At 41.3% G+C, this 26,039-nt stretch overlaps 1 protein-coding gene across 1 annotated transcript in view; it reads right to left on the bottom strand.

Moving 5' to 3' along the window:
- COG6 (component of oligomeric golgi complex 6) overlaps window positions 1-26,039 on the bottom strand; it is a 57,067-nt gene that overhangs the window by 8,504 nt on the left and 22,524 nt on the right. Inside the window, exons 7-16 of the mRNA XM_009908676.2 lie at window positions 25,787-25,857; window positions 24,537-24,630; window positions 21,141-21,269; window positions 20,937-21,028; window positions 16,863-16,927; window positions 14,079-14,170; window positions 12,061-12,178; window positions 4,099-4,230; window positions 3,411-3,578; window positions 1,050-1,157 (exon numbers count right to left, since the gene is read on the bottom strand). Coding sequence (XP_009906978.2) covers window positions 1,050-1,157; window positions 3,411-3,578; window positions 4,099-4,230; window positions 12,061-12,178; window positions 14,079-14,170; window positions 16,863-16,927; window positions 20,937-21,028; window positions 21,141-21,269; window positions 24,537-24,630; window positions 25,787-25,857 — 1,069 coding nt within the window. The remainder of the gene's footprint in view (window positions 1-1,049; window positions 1,158-3,410; window positions 3,579-4,098; window positions 4,231-12,060; window positions 12,179-14,078; window positions 14,171-16,862; window positions 16,928-20,936; window positions 21,029-21,140; window positions 21,270-24,536; window positions 24,631-25,786; window positions 25,858-26,039) is intronic.

The raw sequence follows: 26,039 nt of genomic DNA on the forward strand, positions 1-26,039 counted from the left end.
ATAGAATAGAATAGAATAGAATAGAATAGAATAGAATAGAATAGAATAGAATAGAATAGAATAGACCAGGTTGGAAGAGACCTTCAAGATCATCGTGTCCAACCTATCATCCAACACCATCTGTGCTGGTATGGCATTACAATGTATGCATAATGCCTAACCCCCAAGCAAATCCTGTGACATCACCTCTGCAGCCAGGCAGCTGGACAGATAGAAATGAAAATTGCTACAGTCCATCAGCAATCTGCCCTGGTCAATTTGAAATTGGTTGTAGAACAGGAGACAGGTTCCTGAACAGGAAACCAAGCTGAATTATTAATCAGATTATTTATACATTTATTTATTCAACTTCACACATAAATATCTGTTGAATTTGGGCACTTTACGTAAAATTATTGGCTGGAGAAACAACCTAAAGCTCTCCAGAGTTCTGCTTTCTACAGGACCTGCCTGTTCTTCATCTTCACAAAAGGCCACAGGCATAGCTGGAGGGAAAGGGGCTGTATTAATACTTCACACTTAACAACTGTTCACAAGACATTGTGAGTATGAGCCAAATTTTCACAGAAGGAAAAAGGAGTTAATGCTCTGCCACCTCCAAAGTATCTGCTCTGGCTGTGCTGTGCAACGGAAGAACCCTGAACACTGCGTGCATCATGTCCATCATGTTCTAGATGTCATGGAGGCAGTATACAAACCCAGGTTTCTATTTTATAGAGGCAGCTTGACTCTGACACTTTCTGAGGCATACTGAATTACCTACCGAGTGACTTTCAGAAGGTAAGGGGCATCTGTGGTGCATGGAGCCTGCTGGTGCTGCACAGACAAGCTGCGCAGGACCGCTGCGTATCCAACCTGCTAGGCTTGCTGAACATGCACTGCAGGGGAAATCTTGCGTGCTTGCAAGCTGCCCTGGTCTAACAGTCCTGCTCCCACGTGAAAAATCAGCAGGCAGCACTGTATTTTTGCCTAAAGAAGAAGCTAAACTTGCAACAAGATCAGTGGCAAGTGTGCAGTACCTCTTCAATGTGCACATGATAGGAGCTCACCTGTTCCGGCTTGTGCTGCTGAAGAGAGTTGTATATGTAACTCAGACCAGCTCTTGTTAACACGTAGGAAGCTTGCTCATTTATAAGTGTATCTAAATGAGCTTCAATCTGAAATTTTAAGCACAGGATGTTATAGAATGTGCATGAGAATGTTAAATAAATCAAGATCTGAGGATAAATGCTGGAAATACCAATAATAAACGAAGGATTTAAGAAGGCAAGTATCAACAAACAAGGAAGACATGAACACACACAGAGCATATCTGCCTTACCCATTTGTCTTCCACATTATAGACTCCCTAATAAAAAGATTGATATTCCTTTCGTGTCTCACTAACAGAAGAACCTAGTTTTTATTTGCAAATTGAACAGCATCAAAAATTAAGAACAGCAGATCTCCCCTTATGAAAACTGTTGCATCCTCTTATTTTGCTGAATTCTTTGAAAATGTGATTAAAAATTATCCAACTCTTAGTGCAGATATTGACAATAACACAAAAGTTTTATTGTGAACAAGAGAGACAATCTTGAACAAGTTAAATAAACCAAAACTAGATGATAGCCAGCAGTGATTTTAAACTCAACACTGATAAACATGGTATGTGAAATGAAAGTTACCTGAAAGACAATGAACTGCTGCTAGCAACTTTGCTTTAATTATCTTTTTGTAATTATAAGTTTATATATTATGCATATATAATTATCTGCATGCTTATATTATATATCATTTTATAATTATAATAAAGAGGGCCAAACATATTCTACATTCTTAGTATAATCATCACTTAGCAGAGAAACCTAATCAACAGAACCAGTCACAGCAGCAGCAATCCCTTTATGATGTGAGTAGCCTTGGAAATCTCACAGAGTCACAGCAACACCCAGGTTGGACAAGGCCCTCAGGATCATCAAGTCCAACCCATGACCCTACTCTGTAAGGCTCACCCCTACACCATGTTCCCAAGCACCACATCCAAACAACCTCTGAACACCTCCAGGGCTGTGACTCCACCAGCTCCCTGGGCAGCACATCCCAATGCCTGACCACTCCTTCTGTGAAAACAAATTTTCCTCATGTCCAGTCTAAACCTACCCAGGCGCAGCTTGAGGCCATCCCCTCTTGTTCTATCCCTGATTGCCTGTGAGAAGAGGCCAGCACCAGTATATATATGTATATAAACACACTATTACTTCATTTTTACAGACAACTACCTCACATTTGTTTTTCTTCTAACCCTACAGAAAAGCAAGTAGCTGCAATACTCCAAACTCTTCAGAATATAAGACTTCGGTATGTGATATTTTAAGAGTTTTCTTTACTCCCTAAAATTGCTTAGAAAAACCATTTTAAGTCAGAAGGGAAACTTTAATATTTCAATTTGAAGAGCTCAACTGTCTCAGGTTATTTTTCCCTTGAAAAATGTCTCTCATATTAAATATGCCATTCTAACTCCACTTTAATAACCTACTTATGTATAATCTTTCAGGTGTTTTTTCAGTCTGTTCCTGTATTTGTAAAACGTTTGAAGAAAATAAATTGTATTAAATGCATAACCTTCATTTCCACTGCTTATTTGGGGAATAAAGCAGCTGCAACAGCTACTATGAAAAAGCAGTTCTGATAATGGAAATTAGAAACACCCTAGACAGTTTGGTGAGAGCTAAAAGGTGCTGGAAATTCTAATGAGGAGTAGGAAGCACAAAATAAAGGCTCACAGCCAATCTTCATTGGTGCTTTCAAATAAGAAGTTGTGACAGGTTTTTTCAAGCTCTTCAGCTCCAAAAGCTCTTCTCAGATAGATCACAGAGATGTTCATGTAGCAAAACTGTAAATGGGCAGTGTCTGAGTTTCCCTAAGCCCACAGTTTATAAAGGACATTTCCATTTCAAAATGGTACCAGGTATGTGCTACCCTGGCACGTTAGGTGAAGCCAAACAGATGAGAAAAGAAAGGCAGAATGCAGGACTTCTGTAGTAACTTCAGCTGTACCACAGTATCAAAGCAGATGATGAGTATTAACTGTATGATGGAATAGAATCAGCCATCTGACTGGGCTTCCTCCCACAGTTTGCAGGTAAGCATTGGAATGATTAGGACAATGAACACATTCCCTGCTAGATGTATCTGCACCTAAACCCAACCACAGCACATCTTCTGGTTTTTGTCTGTTTAAAAGAAGAGAAGCTCTGACACCTGCCATGGTGCTTATTGTGAACGACAGAACCCTTCTTATCCGGCTCCCTTGACTTAGAACTGGCCTAGACCCCGTGTTATCAAAGACATACACCCTGGCTTCACAACTTACAGACTGCACAAATTCAGCAAGAAGGTCATTTGCTTGTGGCACTGTCAAAGCTTACCTGAAACTGTAACATTTCCAGACGTTTGTCAGTGAATTCAAAGAGAGCCAAAGTAGTCTTCATCATGTAAAGGGAATTCACCATGAAGGTTGCCATATCAGCTGTGCCCAAATTACTAGCAGACATAGTACACATCTGTAACAACGGATCAAGCACACAAGACAAAACCTAAAATAGAAAATACATAGAAAAGAGTAAGAGGGAAAGGAGGAAATCACGTCACATGAGGCTTCTAAGCTCATTCTATCAAGTATTTATTCCTCCAAGTAGAATAAAGAGAGAGTCTCCTACTGTGAAAGCAGTTTTCTACTGTTTTTGTCAGCAGGCGATCAGCTACCATAGTGAAGAGAAATGTACAAAAACCAGAGAACAGATTCTAACCTAGCAGGAGGAAGATTAACCTACATTAGATAATTGATAATTGTGCAATCTTGAGGGTGTATTTACTTAATGGAGTAGTAATTGGATAACAGAATTTAGATACTGTGTTAAGAGCAGCACTCCATACCGTACTGTAATTATCCACTTTGTTAGTCACCATCTTATTCACATTACAAACTCAGCTTTGGAAGAAAGCTCCAAAATGGGACCAAAGAAGATTAATGTTTCACCCACCTTTTGTGTACTGGGACCAATTTACTCACACTTTTCCCTCCTCCCCCTTCAGAGCAATCAAACATTCTTATACCTGCACAAAGTCAGCCTGACGGGCATCCAGTGGGACAACAGATGAGTCATGAGATGCCAGAACCTCTCGCAGCAAGTTAAGTGTCTGATTTAGCGCAGAGCTTGGGCCAAGATCAGGAGGTGGGAGTTCAACCTGAAGAACAAAATCATCTGTTTGTGGGCTTTTAAAAGATTTCATTTACATCATCCAATCTGTTAGCACACATGCTAGCAATCAAACCATGCAGAGAGAGACTTTGACACTGGACAAATCAGCCTGTTCCAACTTTCAACACAACCACACCATTCTGTGACAAACAACTGATTTCTCTGGAAAACCACATTAAAAAACCCTAGTAGTAAAAATTTCCATTTGCTAGATTAGGTGACAATGCATGAACACATTATGGGCATCACTGCTGTGTTCACTTTGAGCACCACCTCCTGCAAATGCTCCAGAATCTAGCACGGGCACAGCTCCAGGATCCTGGGGGCACACTGCTACAGCTGAACAAAGTCATCTCCTTGACAAGGCTGCACTGCCCCTGTCGTGCCAATTACAATATATACAATATAAACCCAGCACATCTCTTTCCCCAACCCACATTCCTCAGGCTCCATTCCAAATGCAGTTCCATCTTCTTGTCTTTGATGCAGCCTCAGACTGGCTTCCCGCTGCCCGAAAAGCCTTGCTACAACCCAGGCTGCTGGCCTCGTTTCCTTTTGCCAGCAATCCTCTTCCCTCCCTCCCGTCTCCTGCTTATGCAAGGGTGAGCAGAGATCTGGGTGGATCGTGTGGGAGTAAGGAGAGAGCAACAACACAGAATAAGCTTCACAATAATGTGAATGTTTGAGACTCCAAGGGATTAAAGGAAGCAGGAAAGGTGCAGAGGCTGCTGGCCAAAGAAACCAAGGAGTGCCTAAGAGGCATTTTCAGAGTGGAACATTACAGAGCCTTCAGGAAATGAATCTGTACCCAAGGTACATGCCACCGGAGACAGAAGAAACAACGTGCTCCCTGAAGCTCAGCCTACCTTTCACACCATGTGTGTTCTGAAACATTTCAGATAAGCTACATGTCCCCACCGTGCTACCAAACATGACCTTTATGCATCCTTCTGAATACAAAGTGCTCCTCTGCTCTTTCAGGAGGCACTAGACCGAATTCAAGGAACTAAGGGAAAACTAAATGGAATAGGTTCAGAGAACAGTTGCTGTTCAGCCTGAGCAGTCTTAAAAGAATAAAAGATATATTTTAGCAAGGAAGTAACAGTAATTCAGAAAGAGGCACTTGGTCAGTAGAGATGAGCAGTAAAGTTGACTGAAGTTTACAGCACTGAGTGACTTTATTCTTGTTTCTTCTTGTTATTATTAGGGGTATTGATTGTGCCCTGAACACAGTGTTCTCAGACCTGAACTGGACCGTGTTCAGGGATATTTTGGCATTAATTTGAGACTAGAGTTGGATGGGTTTTTACTTCCATCACACACATAGATCATGGCAATGATAATTTCAGGCTTCTTTGCACAGAACTTTTGCTTCCTGAAGTAGATGATGGTCAGAAGCCTCCCAATTAGCTTCATCTCTGAGTTAATCTGTTCTTCTAAAGTCCACTGTCTTGCAGATAGGAGCAAGGAACAACATTATGGAATCGGAAAACAGAGCAATGCAAGAAGGTTTACATTGTTATGTTCTGCTTGTGCTAGCTTGAAATACCTGACTACTGCAACAGAGGCAGAATTATCAGTGAGTGGAAGCAGAAATAAAGCACTGCTATTTGCACTTCGAAAATCCTAACTTTTTGCACAAGAACATCTTTGGGTTTCTTTCAGAATGAAAAGGGAAATCTTAAAACACATTAATTCATAGAAGAACTGACCAATCTGTCAGAGCTAAATGTGCTGCTCTAATTAAAGAAAACAAAAGCCTGAACATTTTACATGCACTAGGAGATTATTACAATCCATTCCATTTCCAGACAAAGTAGATCTGAAACACAGGCTGAATTCCACTCTTGAAGTACCTGTTTCAGATGCAAACCAGGCAGGAGCCAACTAACAGCATTAAAACATACTCTGATACAGTACTGTCTAACCAGTCACAACCAGCAGCTCAGCCATGCAGAAGTAAGGCCAACCAGCTGTTAGCCTTTCAAAGAAAACAAGAAGAAACTCTCCAAGTATCAAATCTGAAAACTGCTTCCCCTAACATCACAATGGACACTGGAAGTTGTACATAACTTTAACATAAAAAGTTGTCTTTTCATTTAAATTTCTGCACATCAGCCTGTGGGGAGTAATTACTAAGCCAGCCATCTTCCTCCAAATATCCAACAATCCAGAGCTGGCTTCTCTAGGAGACCAAGTAGCTCAAAGAAGGTCTTGAAGTACTTAAGAAACACTAAAGGAGCATACAGGAAAAAGAAAAGGCAGTATTAAGACTCAAGAAGACAGTGCGTGGATGCTGTTTCTCTTACTCATTTAAAAGAAGGTTAAATGGGGGAAAAAAGTGCCATTTTTGCTCCTATTAAACATGGCTAATTCTGTTAAGGACTAGAGCAGTTACTAAGGAGAGTAGCTTTGTCAGACACACAGCTGCAAATCCTGGAAGTACTCTATAGGCAGCAATCACACGAGGTCACAGACTGTCCTCCTTGAACACTAGAAAGTTAACAGCATAGAAAGACATGGACCTACTGAAGCAAGTTGAGCCACGGGACACAAAGTTCCTGAAGGGACTGGAGCATCTCCTGGAGATGGAGAGGTTGTGTTCAGCCTGGAGAACAGAAGGCTCACAGGGGATTTTACAGATAAAGAAGGAGGAGACAGGCTCCGCTCAGTGATGCGCAGTGACAGACAGGCCAAGAGGCAATGGGTACAGATTGAAACACAGGAAAACCATGTTTTACTGTGAGGCTGGCCAAACACAGGAGACAGCTGTACACTGAGGCTGTGGAATGTGGGGGTTTGGAGACATTAAAAACTCAACTGGAACCAGTCTTGAGTAACCTGACACTGAGAAAGATGGTTGGATAGATGGTCTCTACAGGTCCCTGGTGAACTCACCCATTCTGCAATTCTGTGATACTGGTATCAAACAAACCAAAAGGTAATTTTAATCACAGAACTCCTCAGAGAAGGCACTGCTTAGAGTGACAAGCAAGAGTGGCTTTTCCAAGGACCTAATAAGCTTTTAATAGTCTTTAAAAATCCTCATTGGCAAGGGGCAGAGATGAACACACTGCAGACCTGGAACCTTGTAAACAGATATCTGGATGTTTCATCCCATCAGGTGTAACTGGTTAGTATCAACTACAGAAATTCATTCTACAAATCAGACAATATTCACTACAGGGAAACAACAGCAGTCTAAGAAGCTTGAGGGTGTATCTATCAGAGAAGCTTCAGAGAAGCTGTCCTAATCTCTTGTCAGCCCTATTAGGATCTGACAGAGATTACCAAAGTTGAGTGTCTAATGGGACACTTTTCAGGTATGAGGCAGGTCTTGAGGAAAAGGCAACAGAAGTTCTTGCTAGCTTTGCTTTGTTTACATGGATCTATTCAAAACCACAACAGCATTTAGATCACAACATCAACCAGTTTCATTAGATCTGCCCCATATGTGGTTTCCTTATTACAGGAATCAAACTATGAAGAAAAACTTAACAGTTTTTCCCATGAAATGTTTTCATTCCTCTCCCATTGATAAACTCAACTGATAATCCACTCAAAGCATCCAATTTGCATACATTAAAAAGAGTGGCATTAAGGAATAACAATCCCAAAGCAATCCCAAAGCTGCTCATGACAGGTTTCAGGGAGTACTGGAGCCAAAGAGGCTCCCTTATGTACTGCCTTTCTTTGATAACAAGGAACTCACTTCCAGGCAGCGTGCTCAATGTTTCTGTTACACAGACTTCTGATCACAAAGAGCTGCCTGAGAAGTGTGTGTGAGAACACCATCAAAGGGGCTTCTCAGACTGAAGAGTCTGAAGCTGTGAGAACTGCTGACTACCTTCTTTTCAGATTACAGCCAGGATGCTTGAAATCTTCTCAAGTAATGAAGAAAATTGCTCGTAGGAAAGTGCTTCTAAGCAAACCAGTGAAGTACGCTGAGGTAACCAGGGATTTCCCTGCATCATTCACGCTGATGGCTTGACAACCATCAGGAGAATCCTGATCCAAGACTGCCTTTAAGTTTCCACACAGCTCTGTGCTTGTGATACTTATGTAATGTGGGACTCTTTCAAAAATAGATGTGAAGAGGAAGTTATTTTCTTGTCCTAGAAAGAACAGCCTGAAGCCTCAGTTTCCCACTGCACTTCAGAAATTAACATTCCAGGCGGTTTGACAGCAACGCTCAACTCAGCACAGTCAACAACCCAGGGAATTCAATTGTCTGTGGTGATGAGGACATCAGAGTCAAATTACCATCCTGTCATTCATCAGCATCCAAAGGAAGGGACCTTGAGGAGTTAGCATACTTAATGAAACATGCTTTGTCTTAAAAACTACTTCCCAGCTAGCTGTGTGACTACAGATAGTAAAAAGCACACCGCAGCAAGACACAGGAACACACCAGTGTGTCTAGACAGCTGTCCCCATACCGCAGCACAAGAGAACTTGCACAGGGCTAAAGAGACTCCTGTCAAGTTACCAATTCATTGGTAATTCAGAGGAAGGCTTCTATAGCTACAAAGAGCAATGAAGAAAATACTTCGATTCCCTTTAAATTAAGTAAAAATTGTAGAGCCGATTTCCATCCAGAATTTCTTGCTTGGTATCTTATCAGCAGTAACTGATGGTATGGGGGGAAAACATCATTAAAATGGTGTAACATTCACATGCTATATTCACCACCTTCCAATGATCTAAACAAAACAGGTGCCTAAGTTCATAGGATTTTATTTTTTTATATATAAGAACACACTACTTGCATTTTAATCTATTTCCACAGTTAATGAAAATGCCTTAAGAATCCTCTTTCAATCAAATAATGGCAGGGTGATATTCTTTGAAACAGGCTCATCAGTGCCTCAAGATGCAGAATATAAGCAGAGATAGGGAAACATGATTTCCAGACTGTCACAATGAAAAGTAATTTACTAATTTTACAAGTGAGTATTCTCTCTGTGCATAACAGCAGCAGCAACAAAGCCTTTCCAATCACACAGGCACAAAGGCTCTGCTCTGCAGGGCTTTAAGCTCCTCTGAAAATACAATGTTCTAGAAGCAGTTGCAGCACATACAGCTAGCAAATGCTGGTGAAAAGGTTGGGATGTGCAGAGAATGCTGCTAGTGATATATACACCATTTTGGTTTGAACACAGGAAGAGAAAGGCTTGTGAAAACCAACCCTGACATTCCTCAACATGTACGAGCATGGTGCCACTCGCTGCTCAAAGGCATAAAAGCTGGTTATCTGGGTACTGACACACAATAAAGGAATAGATTCATGAGAAAATAAAAAGTCAAGTTTCTCTGAGTGCAATTCAGCTTACTAAGTTTGTATTGTTTGTGAAGCAAAACTATGTTCAGTCATATGGAAAGAAGACATCAGTCTATCAATCCAGCAGCCACTCACAAAGGGTAATAATGTGAGGTACTGCACAGGCTTCTCTAAAACTCTGTTTCTAGGACTATACACCAATACAGTAGGATTCCTTCTCCACCATAGTCACTTTGGTTTTAACTACTGAAACACAGAGATTAAGTAATTGCAGATGCCTTTGTTAGTCAGGTATCTAATCCTCTTCTGAGTATCTTTAAGCTTTTGACCTCAGTTATATCCTGAGGCATGATCATCACAGGGAATATATGCCATGTAAAGCTGGGACTGTTTCAGAGTCAATGTATGGCATGTGTTTATGAGAAAGAGCAGCATGATCAACCTTTTATGTTACATGGCAGGCTGGGCAGGCCGTTCATAGCTTGCAATAAAACACCACTGAAGGTGGCAGTGCAATCACTGCCCTCATTTAATGCAAATAAACCCAAATTTGACTTCTTAATAAAACCATGGCAGCAATCTAGAGCCAATTACATCAGGCTAGGGGCTGCGGGAGGGGGAACTAAGAGGGCAGAGAGGATTACACAACCTTCCCATAGTGCCAATACAAGTAACACACACAATGAACCAGGGCATCACAATTCCCTTATCACTCCTTCTTCTCCATCTGAATCCTATGTGTCTCCAAACTGGAAACAGCATATCACCCAAAACAAGAGTACAAAGACTGTGAGTTGTGAGTGGAAGAATGATGCCAGATTCTGTGTGAGTACAGAGGTAAGACCCAGGTGGGTGAAAACAACAGAGCTAAATACAACAGAAGTGAACAGAGAGCTGTCTTACAGGTTCCAGCCAAGAAAATCTCTTACTTTCAGTGCTCCCTTGCCTGTGCATTCTTTGTGAGTAAAGAGCAGTCATATATTTTTGCTGAATCACTGATTTCTCTTCATAAAAGAAAGAAGTACATGCCTTTTTTATTTTAGCTTCCTTATTAGGAAAGAAAATGCTTTGAGGGGTTCATGCATAGCCAGTGAATTCCTATTGTCCCTGTCCACTGTGTGTTTTACTAGCGTGCCTGTAACTGCTCTGTGAAGAAGCATGAGTAGCAGAGGAGCTGCTGCTCTGACGACACCGCCTGCAAATGGAAAGACTCCACAAAAAAAGCACTGAGTGGCCTTCAGCAGCAGGGACTGTGGGTGGCAGCAACTAAGGAGTAACCCAATTAACAAGTAAAACCACTGAAAGGAGTCGCTGGCATTTACAGAAGGGAAGAAGAGGAGGAACAACTGCTCCTTTGAGGAAGTCATTCCTCAGGCCTTGCAGAAAGACAGGAAATTGAGACCAGATGCAAGCTGTGCTGAATGAGAAAACTACTTTGGAGACCACAGACCATCGCTCACTGAACTCAGAGAATGCCACTGAATGGCTGGTGGACTAAAACATTTGGCACAAATTATTGTCTGTGTAACTATAGGCATTTTTTGCATTTATCCTGTAGGTTAAATACAAATAATTTATAAACTCACTTACAAAACTCTGTTGTTTGTTTTTCACCATTAAACTCTCTAGTTTTTCAGCTGGAAAAAAGCAATACTGTGAGAGCTGGCAGTAATACAAACTCTGGGGTTGTGCAATAGCAGCTTCTGGCTTTTTAGGCCCCCTCTACTCATTAGATCTCAGAAAGGGATGCTGGATGAAGATCAGATCCCTAAGAAATGGACAGGGACATGTAGCCTAACAATTTGCTTTGACTTTACCTAAGATTTTAAACAGGTGAAGTAAGGGGGAAACCCACCAGCTGCAACATGAAATAAGTAAGGGGAATCTGAGAAAAGCTCTGCATCAGTTACTGAACAATGGGAAGTTCACTGAAATGTACTTCAAAGCAATCACACGAGAGGAAAAAATACTAGGGAAGAGCTGGTGACTGAGGTACAGTTTTCTAGGGTATGAAGAATAGCACATTCTGCTTCTCAGAGCAGCAAGGTTCATGTGGTTGAAACCATTTTTATACAAGACAGAAAAGCCCAAATCTGTTCTTACTGCACTTACTTCATATAATTCATAACTTCAAGAAAGGAATTAGGCATATAAGTAATTAAGTATTAATCTAATAATGCATTAATAGAAATTATCTACCTTAATTAGCTGACTTCTATATATTGTATCCAGAAAATCTTCCAAGTTCCTTTGCTTCTCATAGATTTAAAATACAGACTGTTGTACAAACAAATGCTGCTAACAAGAGTATTTTAGCTCTATGGTGACAAAAACAAAACTGCTAGGAGAATTAAAACACAGACAGGAAGTTTCTGATGTAGCCCCATAGCTAAAATGTTGACACTACCAAGCTTCAGTTTCAGGGACAGTTGACATACAAAGTGCTGCTTGTTTAATAATTTTACTAGAAAGACAAAACAAAGGGAAACGAAAGTGTGTTTTTAAACATGAAAACTGCATGATTTTGAAACAAACCTTGTCCATTAGTTTACTTGCATGAAGACTCAGGCTATTGAAGAATATTTTCTTGCTCAACAAATGCATTTCTTCAATTGTTGTTAAGAGTGTGGCTGCACTGTTTCCTACAATACCACTGAAAACAAAATTAAGATCAATCAAATAATCTGGAGGGGGGGAACATGACAGGGTGAGATACCTTAAATTATTTTGGCAGTTGAAAACTGACAAACAAAATTGCAGGGAACAGTTCTCCCTATTAGTTGAGAGACTCAGTCATGACTTTGAGAACAATTAATGTAACTGTGTCATTAAGCAGATATTAAGTACAGGGTAACTAAAGCTTTGCACAAACTTTTTAGTATAATTCCAAAATATGCTGGATTTTTGTTTTGTTACTCTGCAAATCTGTTACAGAAAAAAGATTCCATGAAAAGGGGTGATAACCATTCTGCCACACTGTCCTTCAGAGAGAGTATCACCTCTCTTAGTTCTACACTGCCAAGTTAGAGTACAAGAATTCCTGTCCGGCTATTGCAAGTGTGGGGCCATTATACTTACATGAATACTGCATAAACCTTAAATGGCACTACATGCATGTGGGCCTCTCACACACCCACCTTCTGTGTAAGAATGGCAGGAAAAATGCTCCTTCTATCATAACAGGGCTGACTTAAACTTGAGGCTTGATTTTCAGGTGACAATCTTATTGCATTCATTAGATCATTTCTTAAGTTGCATTTTCCTTTCCTCAGTCAGGTGCACTTCCTCTATACTGAGGAAATTATTCAGCTGACAGAAGGTACTTCAATGGTCTTAGGGTTGGGTGATTGGTTGGATTTGATGATCTTGGAGGTCTCTTCCAACCTGGTTGATTCTGTGACTCAGTGAACAACGTATTGTTAGCTAGACAATAGGTAACAGGTATGACTGCCCAAGACCTTCCACTTTAGTATCACATTATCAGCTGCATTAAGCTTTATAACCACTTGGAAACAGACTTTGGAGACAGAAAAATGACAGCAAAAGTATTTCCATTTTTTTGACAGGAATCTGTCTTACATGAATTCTACCACTGACCTGTAGTGCCAACAGAACTGAGGACTTAAATACAGGGGAAGGTGCCTGAGAACTACTTATCCCAGTCTGCCCAACATCTAAATGTCTTTTTCAGACAGAAAGAGGCTTAGAGAGTCATAATAGTAAATCCAAATCTCAGCAGTTCAGTGCAGGGCTGTGAAGGAAGATTCTTCTGCTATTGCTGTTCCTAACCAGTGTGAAATTAGGCTAGATACTAGGAAACCCTTCTTCACTGAAAGGGTTATCAAACACTGGAATGGTCTGCCCAGTGCAATGGTGGAGTTGCCGTCTCTGGAGGTGTTCAAGCGGTGTGAGGACGTGGTGCTCAGGGACATGGCTTAGTGTTGACCCTTCATTGCTAGGTCAAGGGTTAGACTGAATGATCCTTGAGGTCTCATCCAACCAGATATAAAAACCCAACCAACCACAGTACTGCAAATGCCACAATGCATCAAAGCAGCTGTCCTTGCTGCTCTCCAGCTTCTATGCTCTGAAGCCACAGCTGAGAGGTTGGTAGGTGACTGCTACACCTTCCACAGCAAGATACAGATTAAGACAAGCATCTTCCCAACAGAAAAATGCAAGTGCACCATTAGGCAGAAACAGCAGCAAACACACCATACTTGAATTTCTAGACATACTTTAATTCTAGATTATTCTCAAGGGGAACTTGGCTTTGTCACCTTACATGTGTTCTGTAGGGTGTTCCTGTGGGGTATTGGTATCTACACAGAACAGTAAACAGTTTCTGTGGCAAACTGATGCTATACTCCAAAGCAGATTCAATATGAATTGAGGAATGGCAATGGAAAAATGGTGTCTGCTTGATACCATGCACATGTCTTGAGTGCACAGCATAGAGTGAAAACTAAGCCACAGAAATACTCTTTTCATTATACTAATCCTTGCATCCACACAATGACAGATATCTCCAGTACAGTTTGCAGTCTGCATACCTGATTGTATGGTGATAGAATTTAAGAAGATTGGAAATCTTGTAGAGTAAAACTGCTCCTGGCTCGGCCACGATCACCTGCTCAATTCTAACCTGCAGAAGAAAGAAGCACAAGCATCACTCAGGTCATACATTTCAAAAGCCAACCTCTATGATTTTATATGCAGTGTATGTCTGAGTTTTGAAAAATAAATGGATTTAAACAGAAAGCATCCAGCTAACCAGAACACTCTGCATGTACAAAGTGCTTCTTGGCTGCCAAGCTTCAGGGCACACACAAAAAAAGCAGGTGTGTGTATTCTTAGTTTCAAAAACCCTACAGATTTGTATGGAGACTTGTTATTGGAAATTTCCACATCATGAGATCATTTGATGAATTAGTACCAGGACATACTAGAAGCCTCCCCAGCACTGAGTAACAAGAACAGCTGCAAAGCTGGAAAATCCCTAATCTGCAGCAGTTGATCATTATGAGCACCATGCAGCAACTCAGAACATCCAAAGTGTTTTGTGTTTTAGCAAAAAGACAAAATTTCACCTGGAGCAATTTCTCCTTCCCTTAAAGGAGAGATTATATGCCTCCTACTGGTACTTAATTAGGTATGTTTATACCTAACTCTTTATCTCGACCCTGACACTGGCTGCACAGACCAAAACAGCTCTGACTGTCTCTTTCAGCTGGACAGTCGCTGTCTTGTCTTCATGGTACACACAGTCTCAAGCTACTCATAAAAGGCTGCCCCGGGGTCAATCCCTGGGCACTCAGGAGGCAGTGATAGACAGTGACTTATCACTGCACTGTTCTCCCATATGCCTGTGTGTGAAAGGGCTACACACAAATCACCAGCTCCCCCAAGTTATCTGTCTGCTGTTCAAGAGAGAAGAGAATTAGGAAACAGGAAAAGGCAGAACAGGCAGAGGGAGAGCAGGGGAGGAAGAAATGAAAAAACAAGCCCCAAAAGATTTTAGTGTTAAAAACCAAAAATGAGAACTAACAAAACTAAGCAGTAAAAAAAGCATTGCTGCTTTCCCTGCAGAAGTCTTCACTGCACAGGAGAACCAAAATTTGTGAGTGACTAAGCCTGTCTGCTCAGTGAAGTCCTGCACATACACTCTCCATTTCCGAATCCTATGCATTCTGTAGTTGGTTGCCCATAAAAGACTATCTGAAGTCTACATAAGACATCAAAAGCCTTAGTTTTGACTTCATCTTATGTGCTATGGAAAATCTAAATGCTTTCAGTGACCCCTATTTCCAACTTCCATCTGAAGGGAGAGGCTAGCACAAGCCCTATGAGGAGAGGCTGAGGGAGCTGGCATTGTTTAGCCTGGAGAGGGGAAGGCTCAGGGGAGACCTCATTGCTCTCTACAACTACCTGAAGGGAGGTTATAGCCAGGAAGGGATTGGTATCTTCTTTCAGGCAACCAGCACCAGAACAAGAGAACACAATCTCAAGCTGCACCAGGGGAAGTTTAGGCTTGAGGTGAGGAGAAAGTTCTTCACTGAGAGAGTTGGTAGCCACTGGAATGGGCTGCCCAGGGAGATGGTGGAGTCACCGTCCCTGGAGGGGCTCAAGAGGGGACTGGACGTGGCACTTGGTGCCATGGTCTAGTCATGAGGTCTGTGGTGACAGGTTGGACTTGATGATCTTTGAGCTCTCTTCCAACCTTGGTGATACTGTGATACCTACCACCAGTGAGTACTCCAGAATCACTTGCATGCCTGAAACTCAAAGCAACTGTCATGGACAGTTTGTACTGCATGAGCAGAATCCTTCCTCAAAAGAAAGGAAACTGTATCACACTGTACACCCACATGGAGAGGCATAAACCAGTAAGAAAATTCTACATAATTCTGTATTTAACAGTGCTTGTGGAAATTCTCTGACTAGTCTTTTATCAGGCTATTTTATACTTCAGCATCAACTCAAATCAAAGTGACAGGTCTGCAAACATCAGCAGAAACCCACTAGAAAAGCAGTACACTGTGGTGCCACACAACTACAGGGAAAGAAAGACTGTTTTCTCTGAAATTAATGCAGCTGGGTTTTTTTCCTGTGGACAATCTTCAAAAGGAACAATACAGTGTAGAAAAGACTCCTCCAACGTAAGTCTATTGTTGTTGTTCTGCTCAACACCATGCTTGCAGTCCCCTAACTGCATTAGATGAAGGCGTTTCTGCTGGGAGGTTTTGGGGCTTTTTTTCCTTTCTGTTTTTTGCTACAGAAAATTTCTCCAGGGAAACAATAAGAACAGCATATTTTACATTGGGGAGTCTAGACTGACAGTGAATTAACATAAGTTACATGCTATTAAAACACAATAGGAAGTCTTTAATCGTCTTTTAGCTTCCTTCATTCTTATTAGCACCGTAACTAACCACTGACAGTGTTTCAGGTGACATTTCTGCAGAGCAGAAGCACACAAGTGCAAAGAATCTTGCAAGCAAAACGCTACTCTGCACCAACTCTACACAGACAAGTGCCCAAACCAAGGCCAAACCTCCCTCTTACACAGAGGTTTGATTCTGTTCCTAATTACTTTGCTGGAATGCACAGAATTATGGAACTTAAACGAGTAGCAGATTTAGCATCCTAGTATCTCACACCATGGGACTCTTTGAACTAGGCAGCCATGAACTATGACATCTTCCATTTTTAATGATGAATATAATTCTTAACCACAGGTGATCAAACTACATTGCAGAGACAGGGTCAGAGGGCCTGGAAAAACATGACATAATATTAGTTATATTTAGAATGCTAAGGAAAAGAAAGTACTCCACCTTCAGAGGCCTGCAGACACCTTCTGTGATGTGCCCAACTACTTCTTGAATATTTTCTTCCACACCTACAGTTAAGGCAAACACATGCCAAGATTATGCAAATGTAATTCTCTTTTCTTCAAGCCTATAAAACAAATAAACAAACGCAGAAGCTACTCCCCCATAGAAAGCATTATGAACTGCATGTTCTTTTCTCCACAAGACTTGTTCACACCTCCACTGAACTTTAAATTTACCCATTAAGAAATAGCTGCATGACAAAACAAGAGTCCTGGAGAGTCATTACCTTATGCTGTGCAATTGTTCCTAGCACAACATAGTGCCTGGGGATCTGAGGGAGAAGGAACAAGGGGAAGAATAAAGGATCTAGCAGGAAGCCAAAAATGTCACGGGAACAAAAGAAAAGGGAACAAAACCAAACCAGGTCAGTGAGGTGCTGAAGGAGCACCAGCACAGAGCAGGGTGAAAGGCCCACATCCCAAATGCAAGTGTGTCTCAGCATTCAGCACCTCGGTGCTGCTCATGGCATCGCTAAATGAAATCACGCATGTACCTCCACGCTGCTGTGTGCTGCAGCATTAGCAAATGCCTCCTCCCCAGCAGCAACTGAAACTTATCTTTCACAGAACTATACACAAAAGAGAATATTGCCCTATCTTATCATGGAACACAAATGAATTGTTGCATGGCAACCAGTACTGTCATAAATCAATCAAACTGAAAGCAACAGATCTTCAAGCTCTCACTTCAGTAACAACTCAGAATAGATTCACAGAGAAAGCAATACTTAAATTCTAATTTAAAACTTGTCAACAGGAGTTCATCTTCAGATGGGACCCATGCAATGAACAGTAAACAAACTGGCTGTGACATGTGATAGAAATCAGGTGACCTGAAGCTATATTTTGCAGATCTTGTTTCAGACTAAAAGAGATTACCTCTGAGAATGAAAATTACAAGAGATCAGCTATCTGTGCCAGTGTCTCCTCACACTAGAATACAAGCAAAGCCACAGAAGCAGAAGCAACTGAATTCAGTGGGGACCATTAAGAATTCCAGCACACTAAATGGATAAGGTAGTAAGAATATGTTTAGCAATTTGAGTAGATATCAAGAAAGAAAAGAAGCACAAGATGTGTGGTTGGTTATGCAACCGCCAGCTCCCGGCTACACCCTGGCAATTTACACGGCTTTTCAGCAGCAATAGTCACACTTCCACTGCTCATCAACATAACAAGCACCTAGCACATATCTGCAACAGGGTATCTAGGCCAGATTGACTTCACAACAAGTTGTTGTGCATGAAAGTTTTAGCTACAGAAATATAGAAGTTAAACTACCGAAGCACAGGGCCTCGCAATCCTGGTGTCTCCCTCAGACGTATTTTCTTGCTCAATGGCAGCGTTTTAGACAGGGCAAACAGCAAAAGGAAATGGTCCAGCAGAATGGATGACATGACTCTTGCAAGTACTAGCACATCAGTGACAGAAATCATTTCTGGAATAAACAATGCTCAGAGACTCCAAACCACTTTCAGAAAACAGTCCATTACTGAAGATATGCTTCTGCCTGCCTGCTGCACTACCGTAGCACTTTATGGATCCCTCTGTTACAGACAGACCTCTCTCGGACTTTATTGCACTTTCTTTGGCTTCTGCTCTCCAGAAAGGTTCCTGAAATGCCATGAAAAAAATGGGTAACTGCTGCAATTCTCCCTTCCTGCCAAGCACAAGATCTCTGTCCACTACAACATCAAGCAGTGTGTTGTCAGCGCTTAAGACCTTACCAACACTTTTGGTGAGATTAAACAGTTAACATTTGCCAGCTCAACATTTTAAAGTGTTTTAAAAGCTATTCTTAAGTATCTGATTATGGGATACACAGTTTGTTGCTTTCAAAGTAAAAGCTGAAATGGGAATGTTCCTCCAAAAATGTGGCATTCACACAGTTCTTCTCTTCCACTCATGCCTCTGCCTCACTCATAGCTGCGCACGTGGTGCATGTGGCGTTGGGTTTTGTTAGGAAGAGAGGTTTGGGTAGCTGTGATTTAAGACACTTTGAAACTGTAGAGGTTATAGGAGAATTCACAGAAATCTCCACTCAGAACAGGGATGTCTGAAAACAACAAAACCATCCACAAGCTACTCAAGTTGAAATTAAAACACCTGACTGACCTAACTTCAGCCCCCTAGCTAGGTGTCTGATCTATAGTAGTTGCTTGGGCTCCCTCTATAGGGCATGGGAAAGACTCCCAACAGTTAGGAAGAAAGCCTACAGAAATGCCAACATCCAAACTAGCTTTAGAGGAGAAGATTTGCTGTCTGGAGATGCCAATCTTTGCCATCAGCTGGAAGTGCAGATAAACAAGATGCTCATTTTTTAAAGAGCTATGGGAAATTAATTCAAGCTCTGCTCTGGCCTGTGCAGCCTGACACCTCCTGAGTGTAAGAGAGCACAGACCAATTCCATTCTCTTGGTACCACAGACACTGTACTCCCTGGTTAGCCACTACCATCTCAGCATCTGTACTGATGCAAAGCAAATAATCTCAAGGCACTTTGTAAGCTGCACTTCCCATCAATGGTTCTTGTCAAACCCATTGCTGCCTTGCGGATCTTGTGCACATAACCAAAACCATTTCCCAAAGATGCTGAGGAATGGTCAACAGACAGCACCCTCCCAGGCTTTGGGCCTCCCAGTATGGAGCTAAGAATCCCTCTTTACATTTCTTGAAAGCTGCAAACCAATTGCCAAACCAATCATTGAAAGCATAGTTTTGCTTCAGACAGAAATATTGAATCTCATTCAATCTGTGTGTGTGGGAAAAAACTTTTGGCATGGTGACTTTGCAGTAATTCTCCCCAAAAAACCATTCATGGTGTCTGTACTCTCAAGTAGTTTACTCTAATCTGTGGCTGAAATGCTCTGAATACAGCTAATCATGAGGTCACAGCATCTCAGGCTTACATCCTACCAGAAGGTGAAGGGATTTATTAGTTAAACAGAGTGCTGCATGAAGAGGTGGGAGAGTTCCAGAACAGAATGCAGGCCAGGGCAGGAGCAGCAGCACAGTCCACAGCTGAATCACATACAGTAACCCCCTCCATGGGGCAGCTCTTCCTGAAGGACTCCCAAAGTACAGCTGAAGCATCAGTCATCTACAAAGGACTACCACAGCTTTTTTCTACCATAAAACCACCATGAGGCCTAAGATTTTGTCAATAAATAACATTCAGTTCACTTCTATAGTATACTGTTTGATTTACAAGAGTTCCTAAGCAAGCTCCTTGCTCATATACCATTAACTAGGAAAGCCAATTAATACTTCCAGCAGTAAGGAAAATGAGAATGCATATCCACTTTAGATCCCAGGGCAGGCCTCAATTAAGACATACAGTCTAAAAAGCTCAGGTGATACACATCAGATGTATGTCCTTACAACTGAGTATGCCAGATTAATTTATCAAACAGGTCTTTGAAGCTATGGAGGAAAATCATACTGCAGCTTCTACAGGATAAAGTTCTCTAAAGGCTCCAATGTATTTAAAAGAGAGGAAAGCAGCTAAAGAATAGGCATTGGAATCACAAATGTATGAGTAGCCTGCTCTGACCTCCATAAACCTGTAACACCACGTTACAAGACAGAATTCCATTTTCCTTGTAGCACAGAAGGAAGAGAATTCTAGGAAGAAGAAATGGTCCTAAAACAATTGACTAAACAAATGAGCAAGGCATAACAGGAATCCCATCAGTGAGCAGCCCTATGGCCATGTTCTCACAGATGCAGGTATTCGTATACACTACAGACAGTCTTTGAACCCTCAAGCACAGTCTGCAATGTCCCTTTGTACATTTACTGCAAATCTGCTGTGAGTACCATCAATGAAAAAGGGCATCTTTAAATTCCCTTCTTTGCTGAGGGCTTTCTTCTGGCAACATGCAAACACCAGCTAGTCCGTGATTATTTCCAGCAAAATCTAAGGTCAGACCCTCCTCAGCTGGCACCCAACCCAAGAAATGAACCACATGTTCTGAGTTATCACAGCCTTCTTTTCTAACACTTCCCAACTCTACCTTGAATGGTTACAAGCTTTAACATAGCTTCCAGGTGCTCTTTTTCTGAAGCTGTAGCTTGATGCAACCAGGCCAGCATATCTCCTACGTACCTAAAGAGAGGCAGAAGTTTTTGTGTAAACCAGTGGTATATGGTGTCAGGGATTAAAAGTGTCAACAGGCAAAAGAAGGATCACTTCATGTACATTCTTGTCAGTGCTGTACCTCAGAGGATCGTGGGAGTGCATTTCGATAGGGCGGGGAGTACCTCCCAGACCTCCTCTAGTAAGAGCATCTATAAAGCCACGGACCACAGCACTCCTCCTAGCTGTTCCAAACTCATCCAACGTGTACCTATTATGGAAACATGAAAATGGGTAAAACAAAACAGTTCACCTCAGCACAGCTCATTGGCCCAGCTTTACAGTTAACAGGAATAACCACTTTGGCATTTCTAGAGACACTGAATCGATGCTTCCACTATGCAGCATTCAAACCCATCTGGTTGTCTCTATTCCTCTATACAGACATGAAAGGTAACTCTTCCTTCACCCACCCATTCCCTTACTGCACACAAATAAACACATGAACTATCAATTTCTCCATTTTGGTACATGTAAGCTTGTATTGACAGATCTAGGACTCCTGTGCAAATGTGGTCCAGCTGACAGAAGCAGCAACTTGCTGCACTGCAATACAAGGCTTTCTCCTGCTCCTAGGCTACCACATGATTAATAGTAAAAGAGCTATTTTCATTTGGTAGTTGTTCACTGGTGAATGGGCAATCACAGACCAGAGTGTACAAACTGAAATGGATTGCTGGTAGTAGAGGAGGTACCATGAAGATACACACAGATCATTTTGGAGCAGGCTACCTTCTGTGGGGCTAAAGCATGACAGCAAGTGAATGATGGGAAACAAACACTGCTAACATCCTTCCTATATCCACTTAGAAACAGGATTTTTGCAAGCCATGCCACAACAAATTTAAGCATTTTGAACAAAACACATAAGTTACTAAGGAGAAAAAGCAAATAGAGATGACAGTTGATCTTCCCAATAGAACTGAAGAAATGCCACAGAGTGAGCACGGTGTCACTTACCAATGACACCAAGCAGCTGAACAGATACAACAAAAATAACAATAAACAGCATGTTACTCACTGACTGAAGTAAAATTAGTACTGCATTCAAAGGCAGCAGATGTGGAGAACAAAATACAAAGGAAAATAATATAGTGTTTCAAATGTGTTCTAAGTTCAGTTCAATTATGCTGGAAGAAGTTCAAGGGAGCCTTCAGGTTTGTGCTTCTCAAACTACTAATTGAGAGGGGGAAGGGAAGAAAAAGATCTTTTTCTTCATACTCTGTCCTTCCTTACTCAGAGAGTACATACCTAACACTAAAAAAAGTCTAAGGAAAATAAGTATTTAATAATTAACTATGTACAAAAAGTATGCAGTTAAAAGCAGGGGAGATGTAGGATTTGCTGACACCCACAGTGTGTGTAGAAACCAGTTAAGCTTCTCTTTTGTATCCCTCCAATCAGCTGCTACATAATAGATCATTGCAAGATCCTGTGATCTTACTGGGTTTGAAAATAGCATTTAATAATAACCATTTTGCTTTAAAAAGAAAACTACTAATTTTCCTTTAGCTCTCAGTGGAACGGAGTATAACTGTTACAAAATCCTGCATCTTAATCAAATCTGCAGTAACTACTGTTTACCCTGGAAACACAGTACCCACTCCCATGGTACTACACAGACACATCTTAGGGGAAGAAAACAACACTTTGCTTCTTTGCAAGCCTGCCTCAATTTCTGAGAAACCCTTTAAAATAATGATCACTGGGGGGAAAGGAAGGAGGTAGAGAAAAAGCTTTGAAAACTAGAGTGGATGATGGAAGAGGATCACTGCTCTGAGCAGTTTGCAATGTTTCTGTTAGAACCAGGAGATGAAAACTGAACTGAGGCCTTTATTTTGGATCCCTGCAGCTCCCAAAAGTCCACACGTGGTGCAATCTTTCTGCCACCTTAAGACATAAGTCAATACAAGACAGTAATTTGTAGTTCTGTTTCTAAAGTCCTGCCCTTCACCACCTTACTCAGTTTTACCAAATGAAATGACAGTCTTTACCAGAGGCAAGGGCAGTGATTTGGAGAAGTGTTTCGTTCACACAGAGGTTCTTATACACGTAAAATCAACAACAACCTGAAATGACTTTCTTCTGTGATGTGATTTGTTACCTTTTAAACTCAGCAGTTTGTTATGCACTGATGGTATACCACAATTTTTGGAAAGGAATAAACTAAATTTGGAGATTCAAAAGGCAAAGGAGATTTCAGAGTACAGCAGTTTGGACAATACTGCCGTAGCAAGCAGTTAAGCTTGATAGTACATGATGAGAGAGATGGCTGCATCTTCCACAGTAATGTTTACTTTTGCCTTGGTCCTATCTACCAAGGTTTACCTTAGGCAATACTGGCACTGCTGTTTGTATAGATACAGTATAAGCTGTATCTATAAAGAACCCTCTGAAACGTTTTAAACACAGGTCTGACTGATCCTTTGCAGCTGTCCAAGAGGGCCCGGAGGAGAAAGGACTCCGAAACCCCCAGCTATGGCCCAATGCACTGCACTGCATACAACAGCTGTGGAGGCCAAGTATCACCACCTCTTCTTCACACTGACTAGCAGACCTGACCGAGCGTGTCAGGACATGTGCTCCCTCTCCCTAACAGAGGGTTTAAGGTCCACTTGCACTATGCATTGTCCCTGTGAATTGCTCCATGGGACTTCAAACGTCACAGACCTACACCTTTGCACACTTGATACTCTTCATGACAAGGCTAGCCTTTGAAAGAGTGATTAGCACTCTGTTGTCCTGGATGCCTGTGGCTAAAAGTAATTTGCAATAGTTGCAAAATGTGCCAGCTGCATGTTTCAGACAGAGCCTCCAAGGCAGGGGGTAAGCACCACCTCTTCAGTACCGTGCTGGCAAGAAAAACAGCTCTTGCACTGCCATCTCCTGGCTAAGCTGTCTCTACTCCCTGCCATTTCATCGACGTTAAGAAAGCAACACTTCAGCAAATGCCAAACAAGAGCTAATCAGCAGTATATTAATATATACATACATTTTATACTAGGTACTCCTGTGCTTCAGACAGCCACACATAGCAGGCTGCCTTCAGTATGGCTGTACATAACGGCAGCCAGTCCCAGAAGCAGGTCAGTAAAAGCTAATGAGCTTGTATCAGTTTTTGACTTTGACAACTCAAATGATACAGTCACAAGCCTTGGACAACGTTTTTTCTTTTTTCTTCAGAAAAACCCTCTAATGAGGGTAGCAGTAATTGATGATTTATTTACATTAAAAAGTCTGACATTTTAGTTAAATTAGAAACTGGTAAATTGAAAGGAAGTCCCATGGCATCTACTGCACCACAATGGTGTCACAAACACTTCTGGTATTTAGAGAAGCTGACACTGTAAAATTTTGAATTTCTTTCAAATCAGACACAGGACTAAGCTGTCACCACCCCTGGCACACAACTCCTGCTCATCTTCAGATGTATAGGCTAGAAATGCTGGTCTCTGTTAATCACAAAACATTTACTCACTTATACAGGACAGGTCTGTCTTGTAAGGCTTCCATGGCTCGAGCAAGAACTGGAGAAATGTCACATGATTCCTGTGTCAAAGTTCTGCATTCATCTATAAAATATTGATACAGATGAAAGTGTGATCTTTACACTTTTACAGTATAAAAAAGTGTAGTAAAAGAAAGTATGTTCTATATGCTTCTATATACTTTACACTTTGATGTCAAACAAGAAAACTGGTTAAAACAAAGGGGTTTGATTTTGAATTGAAGCCTTCAAAATGGTACCTGGCTTAGTTCACATCTCCCAAACTCCCCCACTAGCAGTACTGCACTGTACGATGGAGGTCCATTACAAATTAGGTGAAACTTAGTATCTGTAGCCATGTACAAACATTAAATCATTCAACCATCAGCATTCTGTCAGGCTCCTTCTCAACTGTTTAGCAGATGCCAGGTAAACTACCAGAAAAATGGAGCAAGTATTTAAGTAAGCTGTGGGCTTGTTTTGACATTTGGGGGGGTAGGTGTGTTTTGTGTTTTAATTTTGTTTAGTTTGGGTTTTTCCTACTTGAACCACATTAACTCTAGAACCTTGTGTATTCCATACAAGATGGTGGAAACCATACCCACATCAACATAACATTTAGACATTTTTATTGGGCTGAAGCCACAACCATTATTTGAGGGTTCAGCTAACAAATATAACCTCATGCTGTACCAGCTTTTTATACACAAATCTTCCTGTCAGTGTCTTAGGAGAAGGGAGAAGGAATAATGTAAAACATTTTAGAGTGTCAGGATGTTATACTGAACACTAACACTTGGATCCAGAGTACATGTGCAAACAAAGAATCACCTACTATCATTCAAAGAGCATCCTGATAACATAAGCTTAGTTTTGGCTTTCTTTTTACCAGCCAGCTCTCCAGGTAAACCAGTTCTTGCTACCAAACTGTCAAACCCAACAACTTCCCTGTAATCTGCAAGAAAATGAAATGAAATAGACTTGAATTGCTCTCACTACCAAAGTGTAGTTGTTCTCTGTGGAAAACCACCTCAGAACACCCATACCTAACAATAATATTGCTCTACAAACAGATGAGATTGGCCCAAAAAGGAAGAGTCTCCAATTAACTATTTACTTCCTGACAAAACTTTCATTAAGAAGGAAACCCAAAAAGGTTTTTGCTCAGTTCAGTTCACATGAAGGAATTAAAGGAGTCATCATCATAATATTCATAAACATAAACACATTCTTAGTCCTACTTTGGGTCCATCTGTAGAGCCGTTCGTAAGAGGTCTCTTGCAGCAGAGCCATCTGTTCCATGATTTCCAAGCTACGAGACAAAGTGGTTTTATTTGCAAAGACTATTTTAGGTGGCACTGGCAAAGGCACAGACAAATCAAACAGCACACACCATTATTAAACCCATGAACATTTCAAAGTGCTACTATTCTTTGTGGGGCTTTTGTGACACATTCTGTACAGCCACATGCTGCACAGGATGGTGATCTCGCA

This window comes from Dryobates pubescens, chromosome 7 (genome assembly GCF_014839835.1).
Source record: "Dryobates pubescens isolate bDryPub1 chromosome 7, bDryPub1.pri, whole genome shotgun sequence".
Classification (NCBI taxonomy): Eukaryota; Metazoa; Chordata; class Aves; order Piciformes; family Picidae; genus Dryobates; species Dryobates pubescens.